The 27,556-nt window shown below is 50.4% G+C and overlaps 1 protein-coding gene across 6 annotated transcripts in view; it reads left to right on the top strand.

Moving 5' to 3' along the window:
• MGLL (monoglyceride lipase) overlaps positions 1–27,556 on the top strand; it is a 252,960-nt gene that overhangs the window by 193,349 nt on the left and 32,055 nt on the right. For all 6 annotated transcript variants that reach the window (XM_086697289.1, XM_086697290.1, XM_086697286.1 and 3 more), the window contains 2 exons: positions 25,673–25,809; positions 27,134–27,244. In XM_086697289.1, the coding sequence (XP_086553415.1) occupies positions 25,673–25,809; positions 27,134–27,244 (248 nt within the window). The remainder of the gene's footprint in view (positions 1–25,672; positions 25,810–27,133; positions 27,245–27,556) is intronic.

Genomic DNA, 27,556 nt, shown 5'->3' with positions numbered 1-27,556 from the left:
AGTTTCTAACCATACGAAATCGATCAGCATTTATAGATTGCTGCTTTCCTGACTGAATCAGTCAGCAGTTGCCACAATAATATTATGTAAGACAGGCTCCCGAAACTCATTAGCTGAAGACAACAACTTTGTCTTTCTCCTGTATGTGTAGGTCAGCTGACTTCCAGTTATCTCTTCTTCAAGTCTATCCTCCTCCATAGGCCAGTGGATGGGCTGAGTCTTGTTCTTTCCAGGGTGATGTCAGAGGCACAAGAGAATGTAGAATCATGAGATGCTTTTTTTTTTAATGTTTATTTATTTTGAGAGAGATAGAGAGGGAGCATGAGCAGGGGAGTGGGGCAGAGAGAGAGGAAAAGAGAGAGAATCCCAAGCTGACAGCACAGAGCCCGACGCAAGGCTCAGTCTCACAACCATGAGATCGTGGCCTGAGCTGAAATCAAGAGTCAGATGCTTAACCAGCTGAGCCACCCAGGTGCCCCGAATTATGTGATGCCTTTGAAAGTCTAGACTCAGACTGTCCCATCATTAGTTCTTCCCATATTTCATTGCCCAGAGCAAGTCACATGGGAGAAGGGAGGTCTGTCTAGAAAAAGACCTATTGACTGAGGCCTGAACCCTGAGGGGTGGAACTCAAGATGATTTTAAATAGTACATAGGCAATGATGCTTTTCTTTAAATTATCTACAGTTATGTTATGATTCCTATATGAGTTAGGAATTAAGTGTGGCTGCTAGACCAGAGATTGGTCACGGTGGTAGATTAAGCAAGGAAAAGTTAATTTCCCTCTCACTGAAAAAAGAAGTCTGGAGATATTCTGAGCCTATTTTAAAATGTAGGTCTTATTTTTGTTCAGATGTGGTGAGGCCAACAGATAGTTTGTTAGTCACAGTTCCCAGAGGAGGGGGTACTCGGCACCAGGCAAGGCCACACGGGGAAGCACCAGTGGGATCAGGAGACAGAGGGAGCTGGGAAACTGTGGGCAAGAGCCTTTACTGTGGCTTCCATGGGAAGGAACGGGTGGGGCAGGGTAAGTGGGTTTACAATTGGCTAGTTGGAATAACTTCATGACTCTGGGGCATAGGGGTGGTGCCTAGTTGTCTGATACCTGACTCTGGAGTGATTAGGGCAGGGGGATGTTGGCCTGGGGTGTGAGAGCCTGACAGAGGAGATTGGGGGCGGCAGCAGGGAGTGGGTTCTGGATTGGTTAGTTGGCATATGCAAGGTGCCCTCAAAAGCAAGTTGTTTGGTACTGTCTAGGCATTAGCTAGCCCTAGATGGGGCAGTTCCCCTAGGGTTGGTATGGCCCCAGAAGTCAAAATATCAGAATAAAAGGACATAATTAACACACCCTGGGATGATGGCTTCATTGTGTTATCAAGAAACCAGCTTTCTTTTATAAGCCCCAAGTTTCCCTCTTGGTCCCAAATGGCTGCTAGAGTTCTAGCCGTCACATCACATTCGCATTTCAGACGTCAGAGATCATGTCTACCATGTTATCAAGAAGCTTTTCTGAAAGTTCCTGCTATCAACTTTCTCTTATATCTTAATGAATAGAACTTGGTCACATGGCCACACCTAATTGCTAGGGAAGCTGGGAGATAGAGTGCTTTAGCCAGGTACATTGCCAAACTGAATAAATTCAGGTGTATAGGTTACAAAGAAGGAGACAAAGAATAGATATGGGGTAGGCCAACCACAGTCTCTGAAGTTACTTACTGTTGATGGGATGTGACTGGTTTTCTGTTAACGGTAGTGATAGAAAGTACCTTTGATAAATACATTGCTATAAAGAAAAAAAGGGAGTCCGTGTAATAGGGAAATGTGTTCAGTGAATAACAACGCAGATGGCCAGGACAGAATTGTGAAGGTGGCATCTTACCCTTTAGGAACCCGCGAGCACATACTTCAGCCTTTTTACTTTTTAACCAACTCTTTGCCTCTTTCGCCAAGAACAGAGCTAATGGGAACACAATTTTAACTTTGGTTTGGCCCTTGTTCCCAGGTCACAGTGACTCATGAGAAGTGAAATTGTTTGAATTCAGGTTTTATCTTCTCCTTTTCTTCCTAGCGTTGAGCAACTTGTGGGACCGCCCTGTGCACATGGGGCTGTGTAAGCCAAAAGAACAGCCCTCGTGTCTGAGGGGCTCGTCTTAGAACAGTCCCTCCCAGACACCATGGCTGGGTGACTACTCAAAGCGGGTGCCTTTGCCCAGAAATCTGAGGATGCCAGAAAACACTTAGAAAAAGCAGAACACCCTGCCATCTTGTCAAACATTGCACTCCTCCTACACAGTCTGCTCACTTGGGTTCAAGGTGAATTTGTAAGACAGAATGTACAGATAGTGGAGGGAATGTTACCGCCTTAGGGGCTAGGATATACGAACCAGAAGACACACAGGGTTAAAAATCCATCTTACGATGGGGCACCTGGGAGGCTCAGTCGGTTGAGCGTCAGACTCGACTTTGGCTCAGGTTGTGATCCCAGGATTGTGGGATCAAGCCCCACATCGGGCTGTGTGTTGAGTGTGGAGACTGCTTGAGATTCTCTCTCTCTCTCTCTCTCTCTCTCTCTCTCTCTCTCTCCCTCTCTCTCTCCCTCTCTCTCCCTCTGTTCCTCTCCCCAACTCACACTCTCTCTCTCTCTAAAATAAAAAAAGATATACGTCTTACAGGATGCCTACGCAAGAAAAACCCTTTCATTCTGACATTCCCCTCTCCTTGTGGTTGTTGGCTGCGGAGTGGGGGATTGTGGGGAGGCTGGCTGGGAGCCTCCCCTCTCCTCCTAGGGAGGGGAACGCAGGCGTGCCCCCCACCTCCCAGGCCACCTCCCAGGCCATAGCTCTGGGACCCTGGCCTTCAGGACTAACAGCCTCAGGTGCTCAGAGCAGAGCCATCCAGCTGTGGATTCTGGCCCTGCCATCGGCCCGCTGTGCCTCAGTTTCCACCTTAGTAAAACAGACATGAGTAGTGCTGCTTCTGTGAGAATTAATCCAGTTAGTGTATGTAAAGCGTGTGAGGCACCAAATGGACTTGGAGTGTTTTTGAGTCTTCCGATAGCCCTCAGCAAGAGGCTTAAGATTTCTCATCCTACAGTCAAGGAAACTGGAACAGAAGTGAAGTATTTCTTCCAATCTTGGGACATATTGGTATGAAGCTTTTTATATATTTGTTTCTTCCTTATTTTGCCTTTTATGGCTGTGAGGGGGCCAGCAGGGCTGACTCCCTAAACGGGAGAGACTTTCTCGTTTCATCTCGGCCTCTCCTCCTTGCAAGGGGACCAGAGGAGCTTTGCCATGACCTTGGTGGGAAGGTGGGCGCCGAGCCTGGCGGGTCCCAGGCATCGGGGGTCAGCGGTGGGGGCCTCTCGTGGGCTGGGGACTGAATTCACGGAAGGAAGCCACCAGCAGGAGGACAAGCTCAGAGAAGCAGGGTGAGACCAGGCCTTGGGGAGCTGGGAGAGTGTGGCCTCCTCTCCAGGGCACAAAAGTCCACCCGCAAGTGCTGAGCCAGCCACCCACCAGAAGTGATCAAAACACTCCCACATGGCCTGTGGGAGGCAGGGCCTACACAACCAAGGAAAACAGCTAAGCAGCTCAGGGGCCCGATACCGGCCAGCTCAGGCTGGTCCAGGCTGCTTCACATGGTCGGACAGAGGCAGGGGTGGAAGTGGAGAGCCATCGCCAAGCAAAGGGTGTTGAGGCCCTGCTGGGGGTCATGCCCACATGCCCGGCACGTCCTCCTCGACCAGGTGCTTTGCTACCTTGTAGCATGTGGCCTTGGTTAAGTCACCAGGTGGCTTCTGACCCTCGTGTTATTTGCAGAAGGAGCTGTCCTCCCCACAGATTATATGCTGCCCTTATTACTGTCACATTTGCAGTGAGGAAAGTGAAGGTCAGAGGGCATTTGTACACCACTCCCCAAGGGCAGAGCCAAAACCCAGGCATGTCTGAGGCCATAGACATGCCCAGCTCAGCAGCTGAACTGTGTTCTGTTCTCGGCAAATTCAGGGGCACCGGTGGGCTGTGACCATCGGAGCAGAGCTGTGCCTACTTGGACCATTCTGTGTGGGGGTAGATGGCCTCCTGCCTAACGCCTGAGAACATCCCTGGGTTCTCAGAACCGCCAGAAAAAGGATATACTACCTTCCACATTGCCAGCTATGGGTGTGGAAGGGAGTTTGGGCCCAACACCTGCAGGTCCTCACTGTTCCAGAACCCTCGCCCATCCAGGCAGCGGGAGAGGCTGTGGGGCCGGCTCCGGATGGTACGGGGCGAGGATTCTCTGTACCTCTCCGCTGTTTTGTTACTTCTCGTCGTCTTCTCTTTGGGTTTCTTTTGTACTAACTTCCATGCATATTGTGTCTCCCAGTTTTGCAGGGATTCCTTTTATAGCCTCCCCATAAGAATCTGCTGTTTATTTTATAGTCTAACAGTAGAACTCTTTTTTTTTTTCTTTTTAGTGCAAGACTGTTGAAGGAGAAAAAAAAATTAAGGGCACAAGAACAAGTAAACGGAGGGCAGTTTTTATCCCCTGTAGAAAATATAGCAATTTCAGTGCACATGCTTTTTGGAGTAAAGCAGGAAAGATAACACTATTTGACGAGTCCCGTGCTAAGTACATTTGAGGCTACGGAAAAAGGAAAAGGAAGGAGCCCAGGAGAGCAGGAAGGTGACAGAAACCAGAAAACATGGACAAGGGGAGCTTGGCTGGTTTTGCAGGAAGGGTGGTTCATTGGTCTGTGGATTTTGGCAAGTCTCCTTCTGCCTCTGTCTTTCCTTTAAAATGCTCACTTGGGGCGCCCGAGTGGCTCAGTCGATTAAGTGTCCGACTTCGGCTCAGGTCATGATCTCACAGTTTGTGAATTCGAGCCCCACGTCAGGCTCTGTGCTGACAGCTCAGAGACTGGAGCCTGCTTTGGCTTCTGTGTCTCCTTCTGTCTGCTTTCCACTGCTTGCCCTCTGTCTCTCGCATTGTCTCAAAAACAAACGTCAAAAAAGAATATTAAAAAAAAAATGCTCACTTGGCCAATGACACCACGTTTCTGTTTCTACCCTAGAGGGACCTATCAGGTGCACAGAGAGAGGCAAGCCTTGTTCTCTGAACAGTCCGGAACAATCCACATGCCCACCAGCAGAGGAATAGTTAGATCGACTATTCGTACGATAGGGCACATTCGTACGTTGCTGGTTAAAAAGAAAGAGAGAGATCTGTAATTTTGGCTGTGGAAGGGTTTCCATGATACATTGTTAAGGGTAAAAACAGACAACGGTTTATGGAAAGAAAAAGAGGGTCATACCACATAATTACATGGAGATACAGACATAAGAATGTGAGTATGTAGAAACATAGCAAAGTGATCGGGGTAGCAGATCTGAGATTGCACTCATGTATTTTGTAATTTTGAATAAATAACAATTTTAAAATCAATAGATGCAGTGCCTGCTACCAAGTTATTATCTGTGGCTCTTCCTCTGCTGCAGTGCCTGACCTCTGAAGGGCGCTGCTGTGGACTGGGAGACCCAGGCGTCTGGCACAGGAGAACAGTTCTCCCAGCTGGAACCTCACGGTCTAAAACAAAATTCTCCGAGGAGCAGTTTAAATTGAGCCAAGGTTATCCTGCCCAGGGACATTCGTGACATTAGTAATCAGTCAGCTATCGCTGTGTAACAAACCACCCCACAGCTGAGTGGCTTAAGACAACAGCCATTTGTCTAGCTCATGGTCCCGAGAGTCAGTGTGTTAGGCCAGGCTCAGCCACAGGTCATTGGCAAGACACCTCTGGTCTGGGGGTCGTCGGCTGCTGGCTGGGGTGGCAGAGGCCGTGGAGGTGACTGGGCTGGTCTCCCGTCAGCTGGCAGGTGAGCAGGCTTTCCAGAAGCTGCAAGACCTTTGGAGCCTAGACTCAGACCTGGCCATACATCACCTTCGCTGCATTGCATTGATCAAAGCAAGTGCCGAGCCCAGGTCTGGGACCTTCAGGGACCCCTGGGAAAGGGAGGAGGGGTTGCAGCCACGTTGGCAGTGAACGTACCATGTGACCAAGATAAGCTTCCAGGTGTGTTTCCGAGAAGGCAGAGATGGCAGAATAGAAGGGAAAGCATTTCCCGGACCTATTTCTGGTAAGAGCCTTGCCGGAGGGTGTCTCGCTGGAGGCTGAGGGATTGTCTTGATGGCTCTGATCCAAGCCAGTAGAAGCATCAGCGTGGTATTAAAGGAGTCTTCATATTGATTGCCGCTGGTACCTCACCCTGCCTCCTCTCGTTAATTCTCACATCCTCCCCACCTGGCCAAGTCCCTGTGCGTTGGTTTAATGCATGGACGCCCTAACTCCAGTTAAAGTCATTTCTCAAGAGCAGATAGGATGGGGGGCTGATTGCAGAGCTGGGTGATTTCATTTCCATGCTTTATGTGTCAGTGCACAGGTACAAGTGTGACTCAAAAAAAAAAAAAAAATCAGCCTTTATTTTTTCCCCAGATGACAAAATGCTAGTTCATTGTACCAATTTTGGAAAATATTTAAAAAAGAAAAAAAATTAAAATGACCTCAATCAGACTACCTAGAAGCAACCAGTACCCCGTTTTATGGTATATCCTTTCAGCTATGTGCGCGTGTTTATGGGAGTGTGCGTGCACACACGCGTGTGTATGTGTGTGTAAATGACTGAGGCCACTGGTTTGGTCAACAGAACAAGCTGATGTCTCCTTGAGTCCCTGGGGGTCCTGCCTCCCCCCCCCCCTGCTGTTTGGGCCATTCTCTGTTTCCCTCACCGTGGGCTGTGGGTCTCACTCCCTTGGGTTTACACTTCCCTCTACTTTTTTGTATGCCACTTCTGACGTTGACAAAGGGGGGTGAGGCACATTGAAGCTTGGCAGGAGCAGATATGGAGACTGTCTCCTTGCCTGCATCAGTGAGGAGGCTCAGGGCCACCCCCTGGGCTGGGTGTACAATGGGGACTCTGAGTTCTGTCTCTACAGCAAACCCTGAAGGAAAAGGGCCCTGAATTTCACCAGGAAGCAAACTAGACACAAGAGGAGGCTCTTCAGCAGGGAGCCTCTGCCCCCACCCCACCCTTGCCCCTTGGAAATCTCTTCCAGGGACTCTCCCCTCCCTATCCCCAAACCCCCACCCCCGTCTCCAGATCACTGGCCTCCCAGTGCTCCCTGCCCACGCACCCCCCGCCTCCGCCGTGGGAAATGGGAACATGCATCCCTAGCCGTCTGAGTGGCTTCCTCTGTCACCTCCTTCTCACCTTTACTGAAAGATCACCTTCTCATGAGGCTCTGAAATTGTCACCCCCACATCCACACACGCATCTGTGCACTGCCCGCCTGCCCCTTGCTCTGCTCTGTCCCACCAGCAGACCTGCTCTGCATTTTCTGTGTTTCTTGTCTGATTCCAGCAGAATGACAACAGGCCTGTCTGGGGTGGGGAGGGGGCTCTTGGCTGATCGCATCCCCTGCCCACCCTCACATAACAAGCGCTCAGGAAACATCTAGTTGAATAAAAGATGAATGGAATTTGTCATGCAGGTGGGTTGGGAAGTAGGAAATAGAGCAGGCCATCATGCTATCTTCCTTTTAAAATGGACATTACCTGAATGCATACATCTTGAAGGGATTATAGCAGGAAAGCTCTCTGAAACTTTTACTCTGGTCCTGTTCAGTGTGAGAACGGTCAGAATCCCAGTGTCGGGAGCTCAGACTTTGCACCAGATTACAGGCCTCTCGACAAAGGGCCATTCGTGGGCTGCACGCATGATCGTGGCCTCTGACACACAGAGGAGGGAGCAGCCCCCTGCGGCAGGGGGCCCAGCACGCGGGCGGTCATGTCTGCAGGGGGTGTGGATGGTTGAGGATGAGCTTGTGAGGTGGGCAGGCGAAGGTGGCATTCTGAGCAAAGAGAGTTCTGTTTGCACGAGGACAGAGCCCGTGATGGAGCCGTGTGGAGGGAAGGCAGACCATTTGTGGTTGTCGCAGCCCGATGGAGAGGATGCCATGCATGTGAGCTGGCTCTGGCCGGGCTCCTGGAGCAAGTTCCCCGGGCGGGGGGCTTAAACAGCACACGTTTACTTCTATGTAGTTCTAGGGGCTGATGTCCAAGGCCGGCAGGATTGGTTTCCCCTGAGGCCTTGCTTCCTGGCGTGCAGATAGCTGTCTTCTCCCTGCGTCCTCACGTGGTGGTCCGTCGTGCGTCTCTGTGTCCCCGTCTCCTCTCGTAAGGACACTGGTCAGGTTGGAGAGGGCGTGCCCCCCGTGACCTCATTTTAGCTTGATCACCTCTTAAAAGGCCCTGTCTCCAAACACAGTCACATTCTGAGGTGCTGGGGTTTGGGACCTCAGCATATGAACTTGTGGGGGCCACAGCTGAGCCCCCAGCGCCGTGATGGCAGTGAGCCAGGTGAGTTGTGGGCAGGTCTCGGGGCCGTGGCCAGAACTTGGGGCTTTCTCCCGGCAGTTATACAAGAAGGAGCAGTGTCAACAGATTGTGTACAACCCTGAACTCAGAAGAACTCAGATTGAACTCGGATGTTCCTTTGGAGGCCAGATGCCTCTTCGTGGTGAAGAGGGGGAGGAAATCCGAGGCCACAGAGGGCAGGCATGCTTTTATGGAAGAAACTAAAATTGCCCTCCGTGCACCATACCAGTGAGATCCACAGTGCGGTCACAAGTTATTTGATCTTTGCTTATAATTACTTTTAACACTTGGCGTTTTGGAGAATACTTCTGAATCTCCTTGCTAATTACGCTTTACTCTGTGTGACATCTTTGGGGCCCCTTCCCTCATGAAGTCCTGCTCCTGTGGGGCAGGCCCCCCCTTTCTGTGACATGTCTGAGTCACTTGTGCAGCCTCAGGAGTCTGTGAGCCAGTGCCGGGGACCTTGGGTGTGGACTCATCACAGAGTCAGACCCATCACCGGGTCTGAGTGTTTCCTTTGAGACCATCGTTGAGAAACTGGATAGGTGTCTTGGTGGAAGCCGAGGTCCCCAGGGAGCCTGGGAGTATGTTTCATAAGTCTTTGGACAGCCACCTGATGGAAGACACTGTGACTGTCCCCATTTGGGGCTGGGCTGGACTTGAGACCCTGCAGTCAGTTCCCTGCAGTGAACCTCTCATTTGTGACCCCGTAAACCACAACCTTGGGTTCTCACTAGCTCTCTTATTCCTGAGCATCCTCTGTGGGCCTGGCACTTTCTGGATGCTGGAGACACAAAGATAAGTCATCCTGCCCCCTAGGAGCACACTGTCTTTGGGGGGTGTGGTTCTATGGTGTGGAGCACGTTACACTACAGAGCAGGGACACTGGGACTGGGGAGGCCAGGCACACAGGGAGAAGTTGGGGGCCTTCCAGGGGAAAGACAAGATGAGCGGAGCCCCACACGCAGTGAGGGGTTGGGGAGCGGTGACGAGAGACCCTCTGGGCCGGCGAGGCGGGGGACACAGGACCTGCGAGCCAAGACAGGGGAGAGTTTCGCTCTCGGAAGAAGGGTGACTGCCATCTGCTCAGGGATGGTGAGCAGCTTGGACGGACTGGGACAAACGTAGCAACAGTGATGTGTGGGGCCCCCAAATGAGAAACCTCGGTGGCAGAGGCTGCATGTACTTTTGTTTCGCTTTTTTTTCCCCTGAAGCAGAGCCTGGAAGACTTTCCCACTTTAGCCGGACGCTGGGTCATCTGAGCAACCCCAGGAGCTGGGTCTCTCCTGCTCCCCTCAGCCCTGCTGCCATTTCCACCTGTTCCTGTGTGGGCCACGTCTCTCCCAAGCTCCTGGCCCCCGCCAGGTGTCCCATTCTATTGGAACCCTGTTCTTCGCGTTGGCCTCAAGCCGATGCACTTTTGTTAGCATGGTGGGCAAGAACAGGCAGATTCACAGTGGGTCCCATAAGACGTTAGTGCCCCAGTTGGCCTTCTCCATTCATCCACCGTGGCTCATCTGCCCCCGCTCATAGGGAGGGCTTGTGACAACTGTCTCTGAGGGGAGCTTGCTCTGGGCACAGCGCCCCCCCGCCCCCCGGGCCACCCACAGCCCCGTTCAGGCGAGGGAGGAAGGCCGTGCTGGGGAGGCTGGACAGACACTGCTGCCGACAGCCGCCTTCACCTGCTCTCTTGTGTAACCTTCAGCCACCTGCCAGCCACCATCCCTGGGGGCAGTCATAAGGGACAGGAAACCAGGATCACAGCAGCTTGGTTGGCCCAAGCTCGCACAGCTACAAAGCAGCGGTCAGGACGTGAACCCAGATCCTTCCTATTGTCTTCCAGACTGACTGTCTGTCAGTCAGTGGGTTTACTGTGTGCGGTCAAATACCTAAGTCGAAACAGAGTCTCTTTAATCTATTTCCCAACAAAAATGAGGACGATCTGAAGGACATGGGGAAAATAGTTTTAAAACAATGTGTTCTGTGAAAGCCGGGTCAGGTCAAGGATTTGCCTGATTTGGCACATTGTTTGTTGCCTGTCCCTGTGACATTTTTCCTTTGCTTCTAAATGTACGAAGGCTTTTAAAAATATACTTAACGTTTTCTGAAGCTTCAAACCCTTGGGATTGCTGCTCTCATGGAGTAATCTCATGGTGTGCTGTAATTTGCCTCAAGTGTTATTTGGAATTTCCAGAGCGTCCTGTTATTTTTTTTTTCACGGGCTTTTTAGTCCTTGATCTCATCACATCCTGGAAGTTTCTGGGAGTGAGCGCCTCACCCCACCCCACAGCTGTTGCCTGTTTATAAACTTTCTGTATATTCAACTTTGGTCAGAACTATGTGGGTGAAAGGTCTGGTATTTCTGGAAGATTCTGGCTAACCCAGAATCTGTTGGTGAGACGGAAAACGAACAGGAGAATGGTCCCCACAGGCATGACACGTGGGAGGTGATTGCTAGTCCCATGGTGGGAGCCAGCCTCCCTCAGTTCTCTGAAACTGAGTCCTCATCCTCCAGCCTGATGCAGAAGATCCTCTTGTTAGACGCCAAGAACCTTAGTTATGACACTTTTTGTCATGCTGTTTTCTCTTATTTATACAGTAGAGAGTAGGATGTTTTCAAATAAACCCTCTAAACACGAAATCCCGAAAACGCATTATTTCTAAAATGCCGCACCGTTAACAGCCTCCTAGCTGGTTACATTATAAAGCGTGTTGCAACAGCTAAAAAAAAAAAAAAAAAAAAAAAAAAAAAAAAAAAAAAAAAAAAAAAAAACTGAGCCAAAATGTGTTTCCGTAGCCCATATGCTGAATTCTGGCATCTTTATACCTTTTTCAAGCTGTCGTCAATTAGTAAAGAAATTAATGTCTGTCTTTATGTCCTTCATAAAGTTGAGCTTGTACGTGGATGCTGCAGAGAGCTACAGCGGAGGGCGGTTTCCTTTAGTGGAAGGTAACTCCGTGTGGTTGTAGCTGGGGAGACAAAAACATGCTGTTCCAAGGGTCCGTGGAAGGAAGCCTGGACCATCAGCAAACACAAGAGGAGGAAATGGCTTTTGTTGAGGGAAACAAACTGTTTTTCAGGCCAACAAGCTGTGATCTCGGACTTTTTGCCATATACACGGTTCGTAAAAAGAGAGCAGAAGACAGAGGCGGAACGCCCCTGGTCACACGCTGTCCTTGCCCTGGTGGCACACAGCCCCCGTCTGGCCTGGATCATATCGCCTCCGTAGCCCCTTGGCCCCGTGACTCTGAGTCCCCCTTCGTCCCTGCTCCCTGCTCTCGGAACCTGACGAGGACGTTTTTAGCACAAGTGGGGTTGCGTAGGCTGATGACCGAACTCGTTTTCTTGATGGCAGCAAATGGCCATTCGGCTGCTAGCTTAAGGATGCAAGTTTACTTTTAACTTGTCTTTGGTCTGAAGCTCTTACACTCATGCAATATGCCGCTGCTAATGGGGTTTCTGCTCATTGGATGTCACAGGAGCACGGAAAGCAAACGAGACCTTCCTTGGAAAACAGGCCTTGAAACCGTGATCTCTAGAGCCGGAAGGCAATTTGGGGACGTGGGCATTCTCATCCCAGTAAAGCACTGAGGTTAAACACTGGAATCAGACGGTGCAGCACCATCTTGAGAAAGTTGCTGGAACAGGAAGACTATGGCTTGATGACATAGGCAGCCTCTGAGCTGGTTCTCAGTCACCTCACTTTTGGGTGCATTGGGTATGGCCTGTGCGGTCACACAGATACCACCTGCACCGGAGTCCACGTGAGTTAACCCAGTGCCTGGGTTACTTTATGAACCCTTGTTTGGGTCACATGTAGGTTCTGTGCTCCCTACCAAAGGTGGAGGAGAAAAAAATATATATGTGACTTGAGCTATGTGTTCTTCAGACCAAAAGGATATTTCCACAGGGTTCTTGCCTGGAAACCAAGTGGGTTTTCCACCTCCCCCATAACAAACAAAGGCCCGGCTCCCTGTGCACACAAGCATGTGAGAAAGCTCAGATTTCCACACTTTGCTGGCAACAAAATTGTCCATTTGGGAAGCATTTTTGGTTCTATGGATGGAGACTCCCCAAAATAGTCCTATCTTTTGATCTAGAACTCCCATTTTGCCAAGTCAGTCCTAACAATTCTATAAATGTCTGTAAAAAGATGTTCATCTCATTGTTATTTATAACAGCAAAGATTGAGGGCAATCTCAGTGCCTCACCCTTGAGAATAGTTAAGTGAGTCTTGATTTTATCCCCCCGATGGGAAATCATGCAGTCAGTAGACATCACAAGTACAAATTATGTAACAAGGGCGCCTGGGTGGGTCAGCCAGTTGAGTGTCCAGCTCTCGATTTCAGCACGGGTCATGATCCCAGGGTCTTGGAATGGTGCCCCACATCGGGCTCCACACTGAATGTGGAGCCTGCTTAAGATTCATTCTCTCTCTTTTTTCTCTCTCTCTCTCTCCCTAAAATAAGACAAACAACAACAACAAACCCCAAATTATGTAACAGTGGGTAGGGGGCTATTGATATAGTATGTATCAAATTACGAATCAACTCTAGGCTCCCAGTGCCTCGCCAAGACCAGGCATACAGCAGGCATTTAGGCAACATTTATTTGGTTGCTTTTCTGTCTTCCTGCAGCAGCCCTGTTAGAGAAGGCCTGTCCGTTAGCAGGAGTGACCTCCTCCCCACCCCACGCCCCAGCACATGTCCTTTGGGACCGGATGTGGGAACAGTGGGGGTTGACCGAACAAGGAGTCACATTACGCTCCCTGGCTGTTCTTGCCAAAAGGTACAGCCGTGGCCGCCTCCACCTAAACCTTCTGCCCTTCGTAAGGCACGCATCCTGGGTGTCCCAGCAGGAGGCTCAGGCCTGACCAAGGGCACTCGAGGGGCGGCTGGCCATAGGGAGGAGCATGAGTCTGTGGGTTGTTAAAAAGAGCCATTTAGGTATCATTCCACAGTTTGACGTTTTTCTTCCAATGACGTGTCTTAGAGGTCTTCCCAGGTCAGTTCACACAGTTCATGCTGGCAAGCCATTGAATTGAGAACAAACTTTTTTTTTTTTTAATGTTTATTTATTATTGAGAGAGAGAGAGAGAGACAGCGGATGAGCATGGCAGGGGCAGAGAGAGAGGGGGACACAGAATCTGAAGCAGGCTCCAGGCTCTGAGCTGTTAGCACAGAGCCTGACACGGGCCTCGAACTCACAAACCGTGAGATCATGACCTGAGCCGAAGTCAGACGCTCAACCGACTGAGCCACCCAGGCGCCCCAAGACCAAACTTTACTGATAGTCATTTCTGGTCGGCGAGGACAGGAGTGGGTTGTTTTTTGTTTGTTTGTTTTGTTTCTTATTTCTGCAGCTAATACTTAGTGATCACTTCCTCTATGCCCAGCACTGACCTGAGGACTCTGTGCAGATTATCTCAGTCAATCTTACCAACAATCCAAGTTGGGTAGGGTAATTATTGCCCCCTGCCTTGTAGCTGAAGGAAGTTGAACACACTGCATGACGCCTTTCTATAACGAAGCCAGATTTGACCTGAGGAAGTCTAACCCCAGAGTCGTCCTACCTAACCCCATACTCCACGGCTACCTCAATGCTTGTTGGGTTCTCCCCAGACATGGGGCTGGTGGCTACCCTACGGGACAGTGCAGCCCGGTCTAGCACCATCCTGCAGTCACACTGCCCGGTGGCACAAAGACCTTGGTGCCCTGCAGCCGGGATGGCTGGGGAACACTCACTCCACCGGGTGCTGGGCTGGCAGCGGCAGGACCACGGCCCATCCCTCCATGCTGGGAGATGAGCAGCGTGCCCAGGTGGTAAAGGTGGGCAGAGAGGGCCAGAGGGCCGGTCTCTAACCTCTTCACAGGCAGGGCCAGCAGGGATCAGGGGCTCCAGCTAGCAGGACCCCTAGGATCCTGGCAGATGGCTTCTGCCAAAGGCCTCCCTTTGCCTGTCCATTACCCTGACAAGACTGAGTGGGTGGGGAAAGCCTGCGGCCGGATTCCAGGCTCCCAGCCTCCACCTCTTCACCGTTATCACGCGGGACTCCCACCCCTCATTAGGAGGTAGGGATTTGATTCAGGAAACAAGGCTTCCTGGGGTATGGCTTGCCCCTGCATCTGCTTGAGGAATCAACAGGAAAGATCTAAATCATCATTTCCAAACTTCTAGGAACCAAGGGCACTTCTGACGTTGGTCTCCCTTGCTGACATGTTAGTGCATAATTAATGCTAGTTTAGAGGAGTGGCTGATTTCACTGTATCCTGTGCTGGAATTGACAACACCACACATGTTTCAGTGCAAAGAATGCAGAGGTGCCTAATAATGACAGTAAGCATTTATTGAGCACTTCCTGCGTGCCACATACCTTATACTCATGCCCTGCCTTAGCCCTCATGGCGCCCCATGGAGTGGGCTTTGTGAGTGCCCCTCCCTGGAGGTGAGGAAGCCGAGCCTTTGGAGGCAAGGTCACCTGCCCCAGGTCACAGGGAGGCAGAGCTGACTCCAGCCCTCCACCTTAACCCCAGTCTTCTACTGCCTGGCAGCCTCTGGCTTTTGCCTGTTTGTCTTTACGTAGACGGTGATCCTGCAGGTTAGAGTTGTTATCACGGGGCTCCTGGGGGGCTTAGTCAGTCGAGCATCTGACTCTTGATTTCAGCTCAGGTCATGATCCCACGGTCATGAGCTCGAGCCCCGTGTCGGGCTCTGTGGTGACAGCACGGGGCTTGCTTGAGATCGTCTCTCTCTCTCCTTCTCCCTCTGCCCATCCCCTGCTTGCATGAGCACGCTCTCTCTCTCTCTTAAAAAATGTGTGTGTGTGTGTGTGTGTGTGTGTGTGTGTGTGTGTGTTTGCGTGTATACATATATGATCTCACGTCCTGGAGAAATGAATCTGCGCTTCTTTCAAGGCAACCCACTTCACTGTGCGCATTGCCCTTTGTTTTTTCCAAGTAGCCCTTGGCCGAGTTTCAATAGAAGCTGAACTTGGGTTGCAGCATCGCTTTGTTTTTATCAAGCAACTGAAGAGCCCCACGTGGGAATTTCTGGAATCGGGTGGAGGACGTGGCAGATTGAACTTCATGTTTTGGAAGAGAGGGAGAAAGGGTCTGTTATATGTTAAACCTGGGAATTTTTAGTTTGCAGGAAGTCGAGCTGAAAGGTAGTTTGGTGCTTCGTCTCTAAGAAATCCACGGACCAGCTGTCCTTCATCTCTTTGGAGAGCTGGTTTGTGAATTTTCTCCTCTGAAACCATATGTGGGGACAGGGGTCTGTGCTGGCCTGGGCTGAAGACCTGTTACATGCCGGGCATGCAATTTCACTGATTCCCCCAACAACTTTATGAGATGGGTACGTGCCTTCCAGTTTTACACTCAGGCAAGAAACCGGACATAACCATCCTCTTCCAATGTGTGTCTCATTCCCTTGCTTTGTTATTTTACCCTTTTATCACCTAGGTATAAGACTCTAAAAAGATACATTGTTGGCTTTTCCTTGGGTTTTTTTGTTTGTTTGTTTGTTTTTAGCTTTTATGTAAAATAGCTGAACTGCACACTTCCCCAGTCTTTCATGACTTGCTTTTTTCATTTTATATTTTGTTGCTAAGTTTTGACCATGGGGCTGCTTGTAAGCTTTAACTTACTGCTTTGACTGTAGAGTAGTCCCCTTTGCTACAAGATGTCCATCCTCTGGCTAGACCACAGGCTGCTGCACAGTCTATTCCTGTCTCCTGGGGCACACACGTAGATTTCTCTTGGGTGTATTTATGCCTAGGGTAGAATTGTTGGGTTGTTAAGCATGAAATTTCTACCCTACAAGATGCCCAAATGTTTTCCAAAGTGATTGGACCGGTTTCTCCCTTTCCTGTAGCGTATATGAGCTGGTGCTTACATTAGACTTAGAAGTAGGGGTTTCGGGGCGCCTGGGTGGCGCAGTCGGTTAAGCGTCCAACTTCAGCCAGGTCACCATCTCGCGGTCCGTGAGTTCGAGCCCCGTGTCAGGCTCTGGGCTGATGGCTCGGAGCCTGGAGCCTGTTTCCGATTCTGTGTCTCCCTCTCTCTCCCCCGTTCATGCTCTGTCTCTCTCTGTCCCAAAAATAAATAAAAAACGTTGAAAAAAAAAAATTAAAAAAAAAAAAAGAAGTAGGGGTTTCACAAGGGCCCTCTCCTTGCCCCTAACTGTGCCTGCTCCTCTCTGGTAGCTCATCCACAGCTAACACGCCCTCTGGGTTTTAGTAGCCGTGACTCCCACATCTGGCTCCTGCTGGTCCAGCCACAAGGTTCTCAAAACCAGAGGCTCCACAGTGACCATCTGTCTTGTTGGTCTGAACCACACATCCTGCAAGGGCCCCGCCCACCTGGTGATGGCTGACCTCTTGTGGGGTGGCCAGGAATGCAGGGCCGATACCCTAATTGCAGTAGGAGCAAGGGTCCGTCCTCCTATCAGCCTGATGTCCCCAGGAACACCAAAGCCAGCTCTCTGGAGCCTAGGCTCTGAGTCAGCCCCACACCCCTCCCGTGGCTGCCTTGCCCATGGGAGGAAACTCCCCAGGAAAGTCAGGAACGGTTGAAATCACCGGGCTGATATGAATAAATGCAATGGCCTGCTAGATAGCTAATCGCCTTGGATCTCTCTGGGTGATGGGGAATTGGGCCAAGGCCAAGACCAGAGCTCTTTTCTTGTTAGTTTGTCTTTCCAGAGCTGGTTTTTCTGGCAGGCTGAGCAAATCCTGCGGGGCCACCTGTGTGGCTTGTGGGAAGGCAGCCACCTTGGAGGGTGGGGGGCACCTCCAGAGCGGCAGAGTTGAGAAACACGGAGAGCTCTCTGCTTGTGCAGAAACCCTCACACGGGATGGGAGCTGGGGCAGTCGAAGCCGTGGGCTCTACCACAGACCCCCTCACCAGAGATGCCAGGGTGCTGCGTCCACACAGAAGGTGGCAAAGTTGGGAGCTGGGGCCCGTGACACCTCGTGGAAACCGTGTTATCATTCTAGAGTTGCCTCGGTGACATGCGCCTTTCAGAAGGCAGAGGCTCAGGAGAGCGCGGGTCTGATGCTGACACCTGTATCCACAGGCCCCCATTTTAAGTAACACCTGTATCTCTTCCCTTGATGGTAAAGGTACGGTGTGGCTTACCAGCTCCGCCACTCTGAGGCTTCACGCGGACTTCCTTCCCAGCGTCTGTGGGCCTCAGTCTGCCGGTCTGCAAGGAAAGCGGATGGTGCTGCCAGCCGGCCTCTAAGCCGAAGGCTGCCCTCCTCCATGTGGGTGGAGGTCAGGGCAACGTATCTTTTATTGGGGAAAGTCTGTGGCTCACTGTGTCTTCAGTCCCCCTGCCCTGGGGGCGGCTCCACACCCTGACAACTCCCTCCCTCCACCTGGAGATGAATCTTTCCCTCCCAACTCCTGGCAGCCAGAGCCAAGGCGGCATTGGGGTCCCTTATACCCAGGGGGACACAGATGTAGTCAGTGGACAAATCCTTGGACAGCATTTTTCATGATGGTCTTGTGGCAAAAGGGATCAAGTGAAGCCAATTTTTAAAGAAATGCACATGTCACTCTTCTTTGTGAAACTGTCCTCGGTGCCCCTTCTCTCTGAGTAGATGCCGCACCCAGACTGTGGCCCCCGCCCCAAGGCAGCACACTTCCTTCCTCTCACCCGGGGTCCTTGTCCACTCTGTGCCCGGGGCAGGGGCGCGCTCACCCTGCCCTTCCCGGACCCGGCCGTTCTTCCCAGCTCAGCTCAGATGGCATGTCCTCGAGGCAGCCCTGTACCAGGCAGGCTGCCGAACCTCCCAGAAACGTGCCTTCATGTCTGTAAAGCTCGCAGGGGCACCTACAGAGTCTGCCCATGGTAACACGTGTGAACACACTTTGCTCATAGACACGAGGTGTTCCGCGAACGTCTGTTGCTGTTTTTCGTGGTTCAGTTCAATTTAGATATCGGTCTCTGCCCAGCCTGGATGTTCCCACCGTGCCCCGCTCTCAAATATTTGCGAAGGCTCTCAAAGGATGCCTCCCAGCGCCCCTGTGTTTGCACGTGTGCAGGCCTAAAGAGCTCAGCCGCTTGGGGAGTGTGAGCCACCCCGCGTGAGACACCGCCAATCAGCCACTCCCAGGACTTGCCTCAGGTGTGAGCAGCTCCGGGCACCAGCTCGGAGGGAAGGTGCCAGCTGTGTGTTTTCACAACGGGTCCTTTATCCTATCAGGAAGGGCTTTTCTTTTCATGCCATCAGCTTCCGAACCTTCTGCTTCCTGCCCAGGTTTTGCATGGAGCCGTGACAGTCACAGCACTGGATTCGGAGCCTGGACCCCACGCTGGAGTCCTCGGGTCCTCGGCGGCCTCTAATGCGCTGGCGGGCCGAGCATGAGGGTGCTAGAAAATGGGGAGATGGATCCCTCACTTGCAGAGTCGCAAGGATCAGATGGAATAAACTCTGGGGAAAGGGCTTTGTAAATTATGAACCGCCGTGCGAATGTCAGGTGCTGTTATTACCGCTTTGTCAACACCTACACTCTCTTCCCTTCCTTAAGGCTGTGGGTTACCTTTTCTTCTATAACAAAATGACTACTGAGTAGAACTGGTCCCCTAAGAAAAGGGAAGTGGGGTGTTCATTTGTTTCTATTCTAACGTTAACAGGATAATCAGCTTTCTGGATCCTCATGGATTTTTTTTTTTTTTTTTTTGCACGTGGTAGGTAATAGCATGGAAAATAGAAGTATTTTGTATGAGACAAAGAGAGACTGGGATTATTTAATCATTCAACAAAGAATGGCTAAGTGTTTACTTTTCATCAAAAACAGGGCTAGAGTTTTTTGTTTTTTGTTTTTTTTTTTCCTTCAACGTTTCTATTTATTTATGGGACAGACAGAGACAGAGCATGAACGGGGGAGGGGCAGAGAGAGAGGGAGACACAGAATCGGAAACAGGCTCCAGGCTCCGAGCCATCCGCCCAGAGCCTGACGCGGGGCTCGAACTCCCGGACCGCGAGATCGTGACCTGGCTGAAGTTGGACACTTAACCGACTGCGCCACCCAGGCGCCCCAGGGCTAGAGTTTTAAGGGTAACTAAGATTGGTTTTAATCAGGTGTGGTAAGTCACACAGACACAAAGGTGACTGTCATGAAGTAACAATTTATTATATTCAAGGGCACCTGAGTGGCTCAGTTGGTTAAGTGTCCAACTTCGGTTCAGGTCGTGATCTTGTGGTTTGCAAATGTGAGCCCTGCATCGGGCTCTCTGCTGTCAGCATGGAGCCTGCTTCAGATCCTCTGTCCCCCTCTCTCTCTGCCCATTTCCCACATATTCTCTCTCTCTCTTTCGAAAATAAACAAAAAAAGAATTTATTATATTCATAGATCCCTACAAACAGGAAACATGGCACCAGGCAGGGTCACCCAAAGAGGCACCAGGGTCATCAGGAGGCAGAGAGAGTGAGGGGAAAGTGGGGGCAGGAAACTTGACTGTGGTTTCTGGGGGAACAGGTGAGGCGGGAGAAGAGGCATAGAATCGACTGATTTAATAATTTCAGCATGCTCTGGGGCTCAGGGCTGTCCCTAGTTATCTGGTACCTAGCCCTGGGGTGATTAGGGCAGGGGGTTAGTACCCTGGAGTGTGAGAGCCAAAGAGGAGGGGTCCTGGGGTGAGTGGGCTCTGGAAGGCTAGCTCACAGACGAGTTCTTTCCCATCTCTAGAAATTGGCTAGCCCTAGGAGGGACAGTCCCTCTAGGGCCAGCAGTAACCAGAGGCTTAAGTGTCAAAATACAGAATAAAAAACATAGTACGTAGGGAAACCAGGCAAACAAGACAAAAATATGTTGGATGAAGGTCTGTGGTGCAGGGTTCTTTAAAAAGTGAGGGGCACCTGGGTGACTCAGTCGGTTAAGCGACTGGCTTTGGCTCAGGTCATGACCTCGCGGTTCGTGGGTTCAAGCCCCTTGTCGGGCTCTGTGCTGACAGCCCGGAGCCTGGAGACTGCTTCGGATTCTGTGTCTCCCTCTCTCTCTCTGCCCCTCCCCCACTTGTGCTCGCTCACTCTCTCTCACTCTCTCAAAAATAAATACATTTAAAAAAAGATACAAGGGAAAGAAGAATTTGAATTGCCCATGCAGACTAGTGCTCAGTTGGCTCAGTCTACTCGGCGGGAAGGGAAATGAATCACATCAACTGTAAGTGGAGTCATGGGGTTAAATCTCTTTGATGAGTGGCCATTATGGAAATACTGCCTACAATTCATGTGAAAGGCATTAATCAAGCACCTACCTTCCGTGGGGTCTGTGCATGGAGCCCTGGGGAATATGCAGATGAATAAAACAGGATCCTTGCTCACGAGGACAGCCTGGCGAATGTGGGGTCCATGCCTGCCGAATCTCCTCTTTCGTGTCTGTGGCAGACAGGCAGACATCACTAATTACTTACAGCCTTCTTTTCTGCCCAGTCCAGCCAGACTCGCCTTAGAATCCTCCAGAGCAGAGTGCAGTGGGGGGTCAGCCACTAATTAGGGCTTTTGTCACCCTGGCTCCAGGGGCCCTCAGTCCGTGGTGGGGGGATGCTGGAGGAGAGAAAGGGGGGAAAGTCTCATCAACCCACGTTTGATGGAGACCGGAAGTGCTTTGGGAGTGTGGAAGGGGAAAAAATCACACCTGCATCCAGGGGATTGCAGCAGACATCATGGAAGTGATAGGATTTGAGTCTGGTCTTGAAGGACTTGGCTCCTGGCCTGGTGCAGGAGGGAGGGCACTGTGGCAGAAGGGCTGTTCCATGAGAGGCACGAGGCAGGAAGTGGATGTGCTTTGAGGAACAGTGGGCAGGTGGTTGGCAGTGTGGCTCGGAATGTGCTTTTTGTGGAGGCAGAGGGACGAGTGGGAGCCTTTAGCGGAGGCCCCGAATGCTGGCCTGGAATGTGCAGACTGAGTTCTGAAAAGTGGGGAAAGTCTGGCCACTTCAAGATCAGAACAGTGCCCAGAAGACAAGGCGGAGCAGTGCCCAGCAGGTTGGAGCCGGGAGAGCTTGAGGAGGGGGTGGGCAGTGAAAGGCAACAAGGGTCTCACCCCCTGCGAGGGATGTGGTTGTGCAAACAAGAAGACTGGTTCAGGAGGCTGTGCATCTGGAAGTCTGGAAGGATTCAGGGACCAGCTGGGTGTAGGGATAGAATGAAAGTCAAAGACCACAGCTCTGTTTTGGCCTGAATGATTCAGAAAGATGATGGGGCTGTGAACCACCATGTGGAACCCAGGAGGGGAGCCCGTTTGAGAAGCAGTGTAGGGGCCATGTGACCGTCAGGAATCTTTAGGACCAGGGGATGGCAAGACAGATCTGCAGCTCTGGAAAGAGCCTGGAACCAGAGACTGTGTGGCTAGGAGACATCTTCATTAGGAGGAGAGCCAGAGCACGGGAGCCACAGACATGAGCAAGGGCAAACCTGGGGCGTGACCAGGGCCTCCTGCACCTAATATGTAGAAAGGATGGGCAGATACTGTCATGTTTAATAATAGGGGCTAACTCACAAATAAGCAGGCCGGCGGAACTGAACAGAAATCCAGAAATAGACTAGATTCAAGTGAAAAGGGAACTTTCATGTATGACAAGAATGAGCTCACCATGAGGTCATGAAGGACTTTTTCCTGAATTTTGTTAAGACAATTAAGACCCATCTGCGTTTTGGAGCTTGATAGAGGGGAGCAGTTGTACGACATTGTGAGTATCGTTAATGCCACTGAACCGAACGCTTCAAAGTGATTAATGTAAATTTCATGTTATGTACAACCACAAAAAAAGAAATGAAACCATAAAGTCACAACATATGACTGAAACCGTAAAAGAACTTACAACATGTGACTGACCTACCTTAGAACCCTGAGGTGGAGAAAGCCTTTACAGCCAAGAATCAAAACTCAGAAGCCATGAAAAGAAAGGATTGATCGTTTGACTATTTAAAAATAAAACTCTTCTGGGGCACCTGGGTGGCTCAGGTTAAGCGTCCAACTTCGGCTCAGGTCATGATCTCACAGTTGGGGAGTTCGAGCCCCACATGGGGCTCTGTGCTGACAGGTCAGAGCCTGGAGCCCACTTTGGATTCTGTGTCTCCCTCTCTCTCTGTGACCCTCCCCCATTCATGCTCTGTCTCTCTCAAAAATAAATAAACATTAAAAAAATTAAAAGATAATAAAAACAAAAAAATTAAACTCTTCTGCACAGCCACACACAGCATAAACAAAATCAAAGTACGAATGAATAACTAGCATATAGAAAGCTCTTAAGTACCAAGATGAAATGTAAGACCCTAACAGAAAAAATAAGCAAAGACATGAATTCTCAGTTCACCACAAAAGAAATACAACTTGTTCCTGAGGAGATGTTCTATCTACCCTTTCTCTCTTATCTTACTGGTAAAAATCCAGACTCGCTTTGTTGGCAAGACTGAGAGAGACCAGCCTTCTCCCATCTCTGGCCGATCGAGGAAAGTGGGGGGGGGGGGGGGGGGAGTTGTTGTAGAGTCACATGTGGCGTGCTACCTTTAATGTAGGAAAGGAGGGAAAATAAGCATAGAAAGATAGATGGATAGATAGATAGATAGATAGATAGATAGATAGATAGATAGACAGAAAGAAAGAAGGTGCCTAGGTCACTGAATCGGTTGAGCACCCGACTTTTGATCTCAGCTTAGGTCTTGATCTCAGGGTTGTAAGTTCAAGCCCCACCTTGGGCTCCAGGCTGGATGTGAACACTACTTAAAAAAAAAAAAAGATCAGGGCGCCTGGGTGGCTCAGTCAGTTGAGCATCTGACTTCAGCTCAGGTCATGATCTCATGGTTTGTGAGTTCAAACCCCACCTCAGACTCGCTGCTCTCAGCGCAGAGCCTGCTTCAGATCCTCTGTCCTCTCTCTGACCCTCCCCTGCTTGCGCACTCTCTCAAAAATAAATAAAACATTTAAAAAACGTATCTTAAAAAAGAGAGACGATTTTCATATTTCTGCAAAAAAGAAACGCTTCGAGGAAAAACCAGAAAATGACTAGAGTGGTGAACCACAGGGAACAAGAGGGAAAGATCGAATAGATAGGCATAGAAGCAAGACGTGGCTGGTTGAATCTTTTTATAAATTTCTAACTGTTGTAGCAGGTCAATGCGTATGTATTCGGAAAAGAAAATTAAATTGAAAAGCGAAACTTAGAGCTGGAATCGAATTTATTTTGAAATTAATGAATCTAATTGTGTATCAAATTAGAAGCACACAGAGAAAATAATTATGACACATTTGAATAACTTGAACTTGAAAAATAAGACTCTGGCCATATCATTACTGAACTATATTCTAAGGACCACGGGGTGGGGGTGGGGGGTGGGGGAGGGGAATGGAGGATTGTTGCTCAATGGGTGTATCAGTCAGCTCGGCTGCCATGACAAAGCACCAGAATAAGCGGCTTAAACAGCAAACATTTATTCTCTCACAGCTCTGGAGGCCTGAAGCCCAAGACTGAGATGTGGGCAGGGCTGGTTTCTTCTGAGGCCTCTCTCCTTGGCTCGCACATGGCCGTCTTCTCCCCGTGTTCTCACATGGTCTCTCCCCTGTGCACGTGCTCTTGATGTCCCCATGTCCAATTCTCCTCTGCCTTCAAGGACACCGGTCAGATAGGGTTAAGTCCCACTGTAATGGCCTCTTTTAATGAGATCCGCCCTTTGAAGGCCCTGCCTCCAAATACAGTCACATTGTGAGCTGCGGGGGTTTAGGAGTTCAACACCAGAATTTTTGAGGGACACAATTCAGCCCATAACCACGACTGTGGGGTTTTGGTTTGGGACGTTCTGGAGCTGGACGGTGGTGATAGCAGCACGAGACTGTGAATGTACTCAATACCAGTGAACCGTATGCTAAAAAAAAGTTAAGATGGTACATTTTGTGTAATGTATATTTTACCACCATAAAAAAATAAAAATAAATTTAAGAAGGGAGAAAAAATCCTCAGAGGGGCAAGAGAGTAGAGGGTGCCACCGAGCAGGTGACAGAGCTGGTGTGCAGCGACCCCGCGTGCCTGCCCCCGGCGGTGGGGCCAGGACACCAGGGCCAGGGATTCATGGCAGTAAGTCCTTACCCTTTCCATATGTGAAATGGGTGCTGCCATCATTATTACCGTGACAGGTGCCTTGCAGAGGTGGCAAGAAGGGTTTGGGCAGATACCCTGGCTGTATGGCCCCTGTTCTTTTTTGTGACTTTCAAATACTTGCATCAGTGGCTTTCAGCCTGAATAAGGAAGCCTCAGCAGCGAGCAAGCTGTTTCTATAGCGACTGATGTCCTTCAGAGAGGGAAAACGTGGAGAGACCCTAAGAAAAGAACAAGGGGGAACGAACAGCCCAGAAACGTGGCAGATAATAAAACACAGGAGGAATGCACCGTGACCTAGTTTTCCTGCGGTTTCGTCGAGATTTCTGGCAAGTGCACCTGACTATTTCATCCTAACGCATATCTGTCATGTTAGCGTCACTGAAAGCTGTAAAGTGAGGTGACAGGATGCAACACTTTACCTGGTGAAAGGCTAACGCTGAAACACAACTGTGAGGATTAAGAAAGTGGGAAAATTGGGGCGCCTGGGTGGCGCAGTCGGTTAAGCGTCCGACTTCAGCCAGGTCACGATCTCGCGGTCTGTGAGTTCGAGCCCCGCGTCGGGCTCTGGGCTGATGGCTCGGAACCTGGAGCCTGTTTCCGATTCTGTGTCTCCCTCTCTCTCTGCCCCTGCCCCGTTCATGCTCTGTCTCTCTCTCTGTCTCAAAAATAAATAAACGTTGAAAAAACAAATTAAAAAAAAAAATTGTTAAAAAAAAAAAAAAAAAGAAAGTGGGAAAACCCCAGAAAATTCCGAGCCCCATCAATCTTAGTCCTGGCCACTTGGTGGAAGATCGGGCCTGGTGAGACTTGGTGCACCTGTCCTTTTCTTTCTTCCTTGGAAACAAGGAAAGCGTCCTGGCCGCACGGGCAGTCTTTGTGCGCTGGCTCGTCACTTCCTGGTCGTGTGATCTTGGGCAGGTTCCTTAACCATTCTGTGCTTCAACTTGCTAAGCTGTAAAATGGGGAGAGGATTCCCACGTCGGACAGCGGTTGCAAAGAAAGGATTCAAGGGGCGGGGGCGGGGGGTGACCCATTCAGGTCCTCAGTAAAGAGTGGCTGGTAACTCCTGTGGGGAAGTCACAGGAGTTTGGGCTTTGGGCTTTGTCAGCCTCCCGGTAACTGTGGTTCTCTCGTCTCCCTTTCCCTTCCAGTTGGCCATGGACAGAGCGAAGGGGAGAGGATGGTAGTGTCTGACTTCCACGTTTTCATCAGGGATGTGCTACAGCACGTGGATATCATGCAGAAAGACTACCCGGGGCTTCCTGTGTTCCTGCTGGGCCACTCCATGGTAAGTAGAGCACAGGAAGACCCGGCCCAGGTCAAGCTGGATCCCCAGCCTGGGGTGTGAGGTGTGATAACCCAGTGATGGAGAAGAGGCAGCCCCACCTCCCCACCCCAGGTGCTCTCTGCCTTGCCGGCACGTCTGCCTCTGCGTGCCCCGTACTTGGAGTTCCTGGGAAATTTAGTGCTTAGGACGGACCAGGGCAGAATCCTGGAGACAGCCCCAGACAGAGCTGTCAGGGGCCCCTTCCTTCCCATCAGGGCCCAAGGCTCCAGGAGGCTGCCTGCCAGTCCTCACTGAGGACCTCTGGTGTGGGACCTCTCAGGAAACCAATGTTTCTTCCGAGCTCTGTTGGCCCCTCAGTGCCATTTCACAGGGAGGCCCCCCAAGGGCCCTTCTCCCCACAGACCCACTTCTCAGAACGGGGCTGCCTCGTGGGTCAGTGAGAAGCACAGGGGAAGCTCCCTGACATCGTGTTCCTGCCCCAGCTTGTACAGTACAGATGGGAACTAGGGACATAGTCTCCCCAGGGAGACAGTTCCTTAAAAGTCACCCAGAATCCTTTTAATCTTTCAAATGTGTAAAATCCTCTAAGAATCAACCAAGTGTCATCTTTAAATCCGTGGTCCTCAAATTGGTGGCCCCAAGGGCACAACCTGACACGTTGGCTGGCAGAGAACTCTGAACTGATCCAATTTGGATGTGGGGTAGAGCGGGGGACTTTTCACCCTGGGGCAGGGATGCTGCCCCTTCATCACAGCCCGTCTTGCTTCCGACATTTGTTACCTACCTGGGTTCTATAAGCATTTGCAACTTCAGCTCTTGGTTCCACTTACCCTCAGCATCAGCAAACAACCAAGACCTCATGATTTCAGCACCATTCGTGTTCACTAAGTATTTTTCTTGGAACCTAATCTAAATTTCTGGGACCTTTACTGAACCAGGAAGAGAGGGAAAAAAAAAAAAAAAGTATCGTGATCTCTTTTTCTAATCAGATCACAAAAACACAGATCTCATATTAAGCCTGACGGAATGGCTGAATTGGGGGTCTGCCAGCTTTTGGCTTGAAACGAAGTAGGAATGTGTTATTTAACTTGCAGCCCACAAGCAGGAACCTTATTTATATCTCTCTGAAATGTTTGCTCTTGGAAAACCCAGAGAAAAAAACATGTGTAATAAAATAATTGCAGATCCAGTTTATCCAACATTCCATGGTATCTATTCCAAGGTAGACCTCGTCAGGGCTCCGGGCCAGGACTGTAGCTCAGGATGGTGCTCCTTAGAGACATGTGTGCTGGTGAAAGCAGCCTCCATGCATTTTCCTTTGCAGGGAGGTGCCATCACCATCCTTACGGCCGCAGAGAGACCGGGCCTCTTCTCCGGCATGGTCCTCATTTCGCCTTTGGTTCTTGCCAGTCCTGAGTCTGCAACAACTTTCAAGGTAAGTGGATTTCCAGTTCTGTGCCAGTCCTGCACTTCTGGGGACCCGGAGCGTCCACTGATTAGCTAGAGTCTGGGGAGAAGGGCTGAAGTCCGTTCTTGGATGTCACGTGCTACGGGGTGAAGGTGGGGACACATATCAAATGCTGTTGCCACTGGGGTTCTGGATTTTCTAAAGTCAGGTGTGGTTTTTTTCCAAGAGACAAAATTTGAAAAATGAGTTCCTGTTTGCGCATATTTTACTGGTGAGAGTTAAAAAGAGAAAAGGGGACACACGCGTTAGGAATCCAGCCAAATAACCTTTGTTAACAAG

This window comes from Puma concolor, chromosome A2 (assembly GCF_028749965.1).
Source record: "Puma concolor isolate L17-30 chromosome A2, mPumCon1.1.hap2, whole genome shotgun sequence".
NCBI lineage: Eukaryota > Metazoa > Chordata > Mammalia > Carnivora > Felidae > Puma > Puma concolor.
The sequence above is the reverse complement of the archived record's forward strand: the minus strand, read 5'-3'. Positions and strand labels throughout refer to the sequence as shown.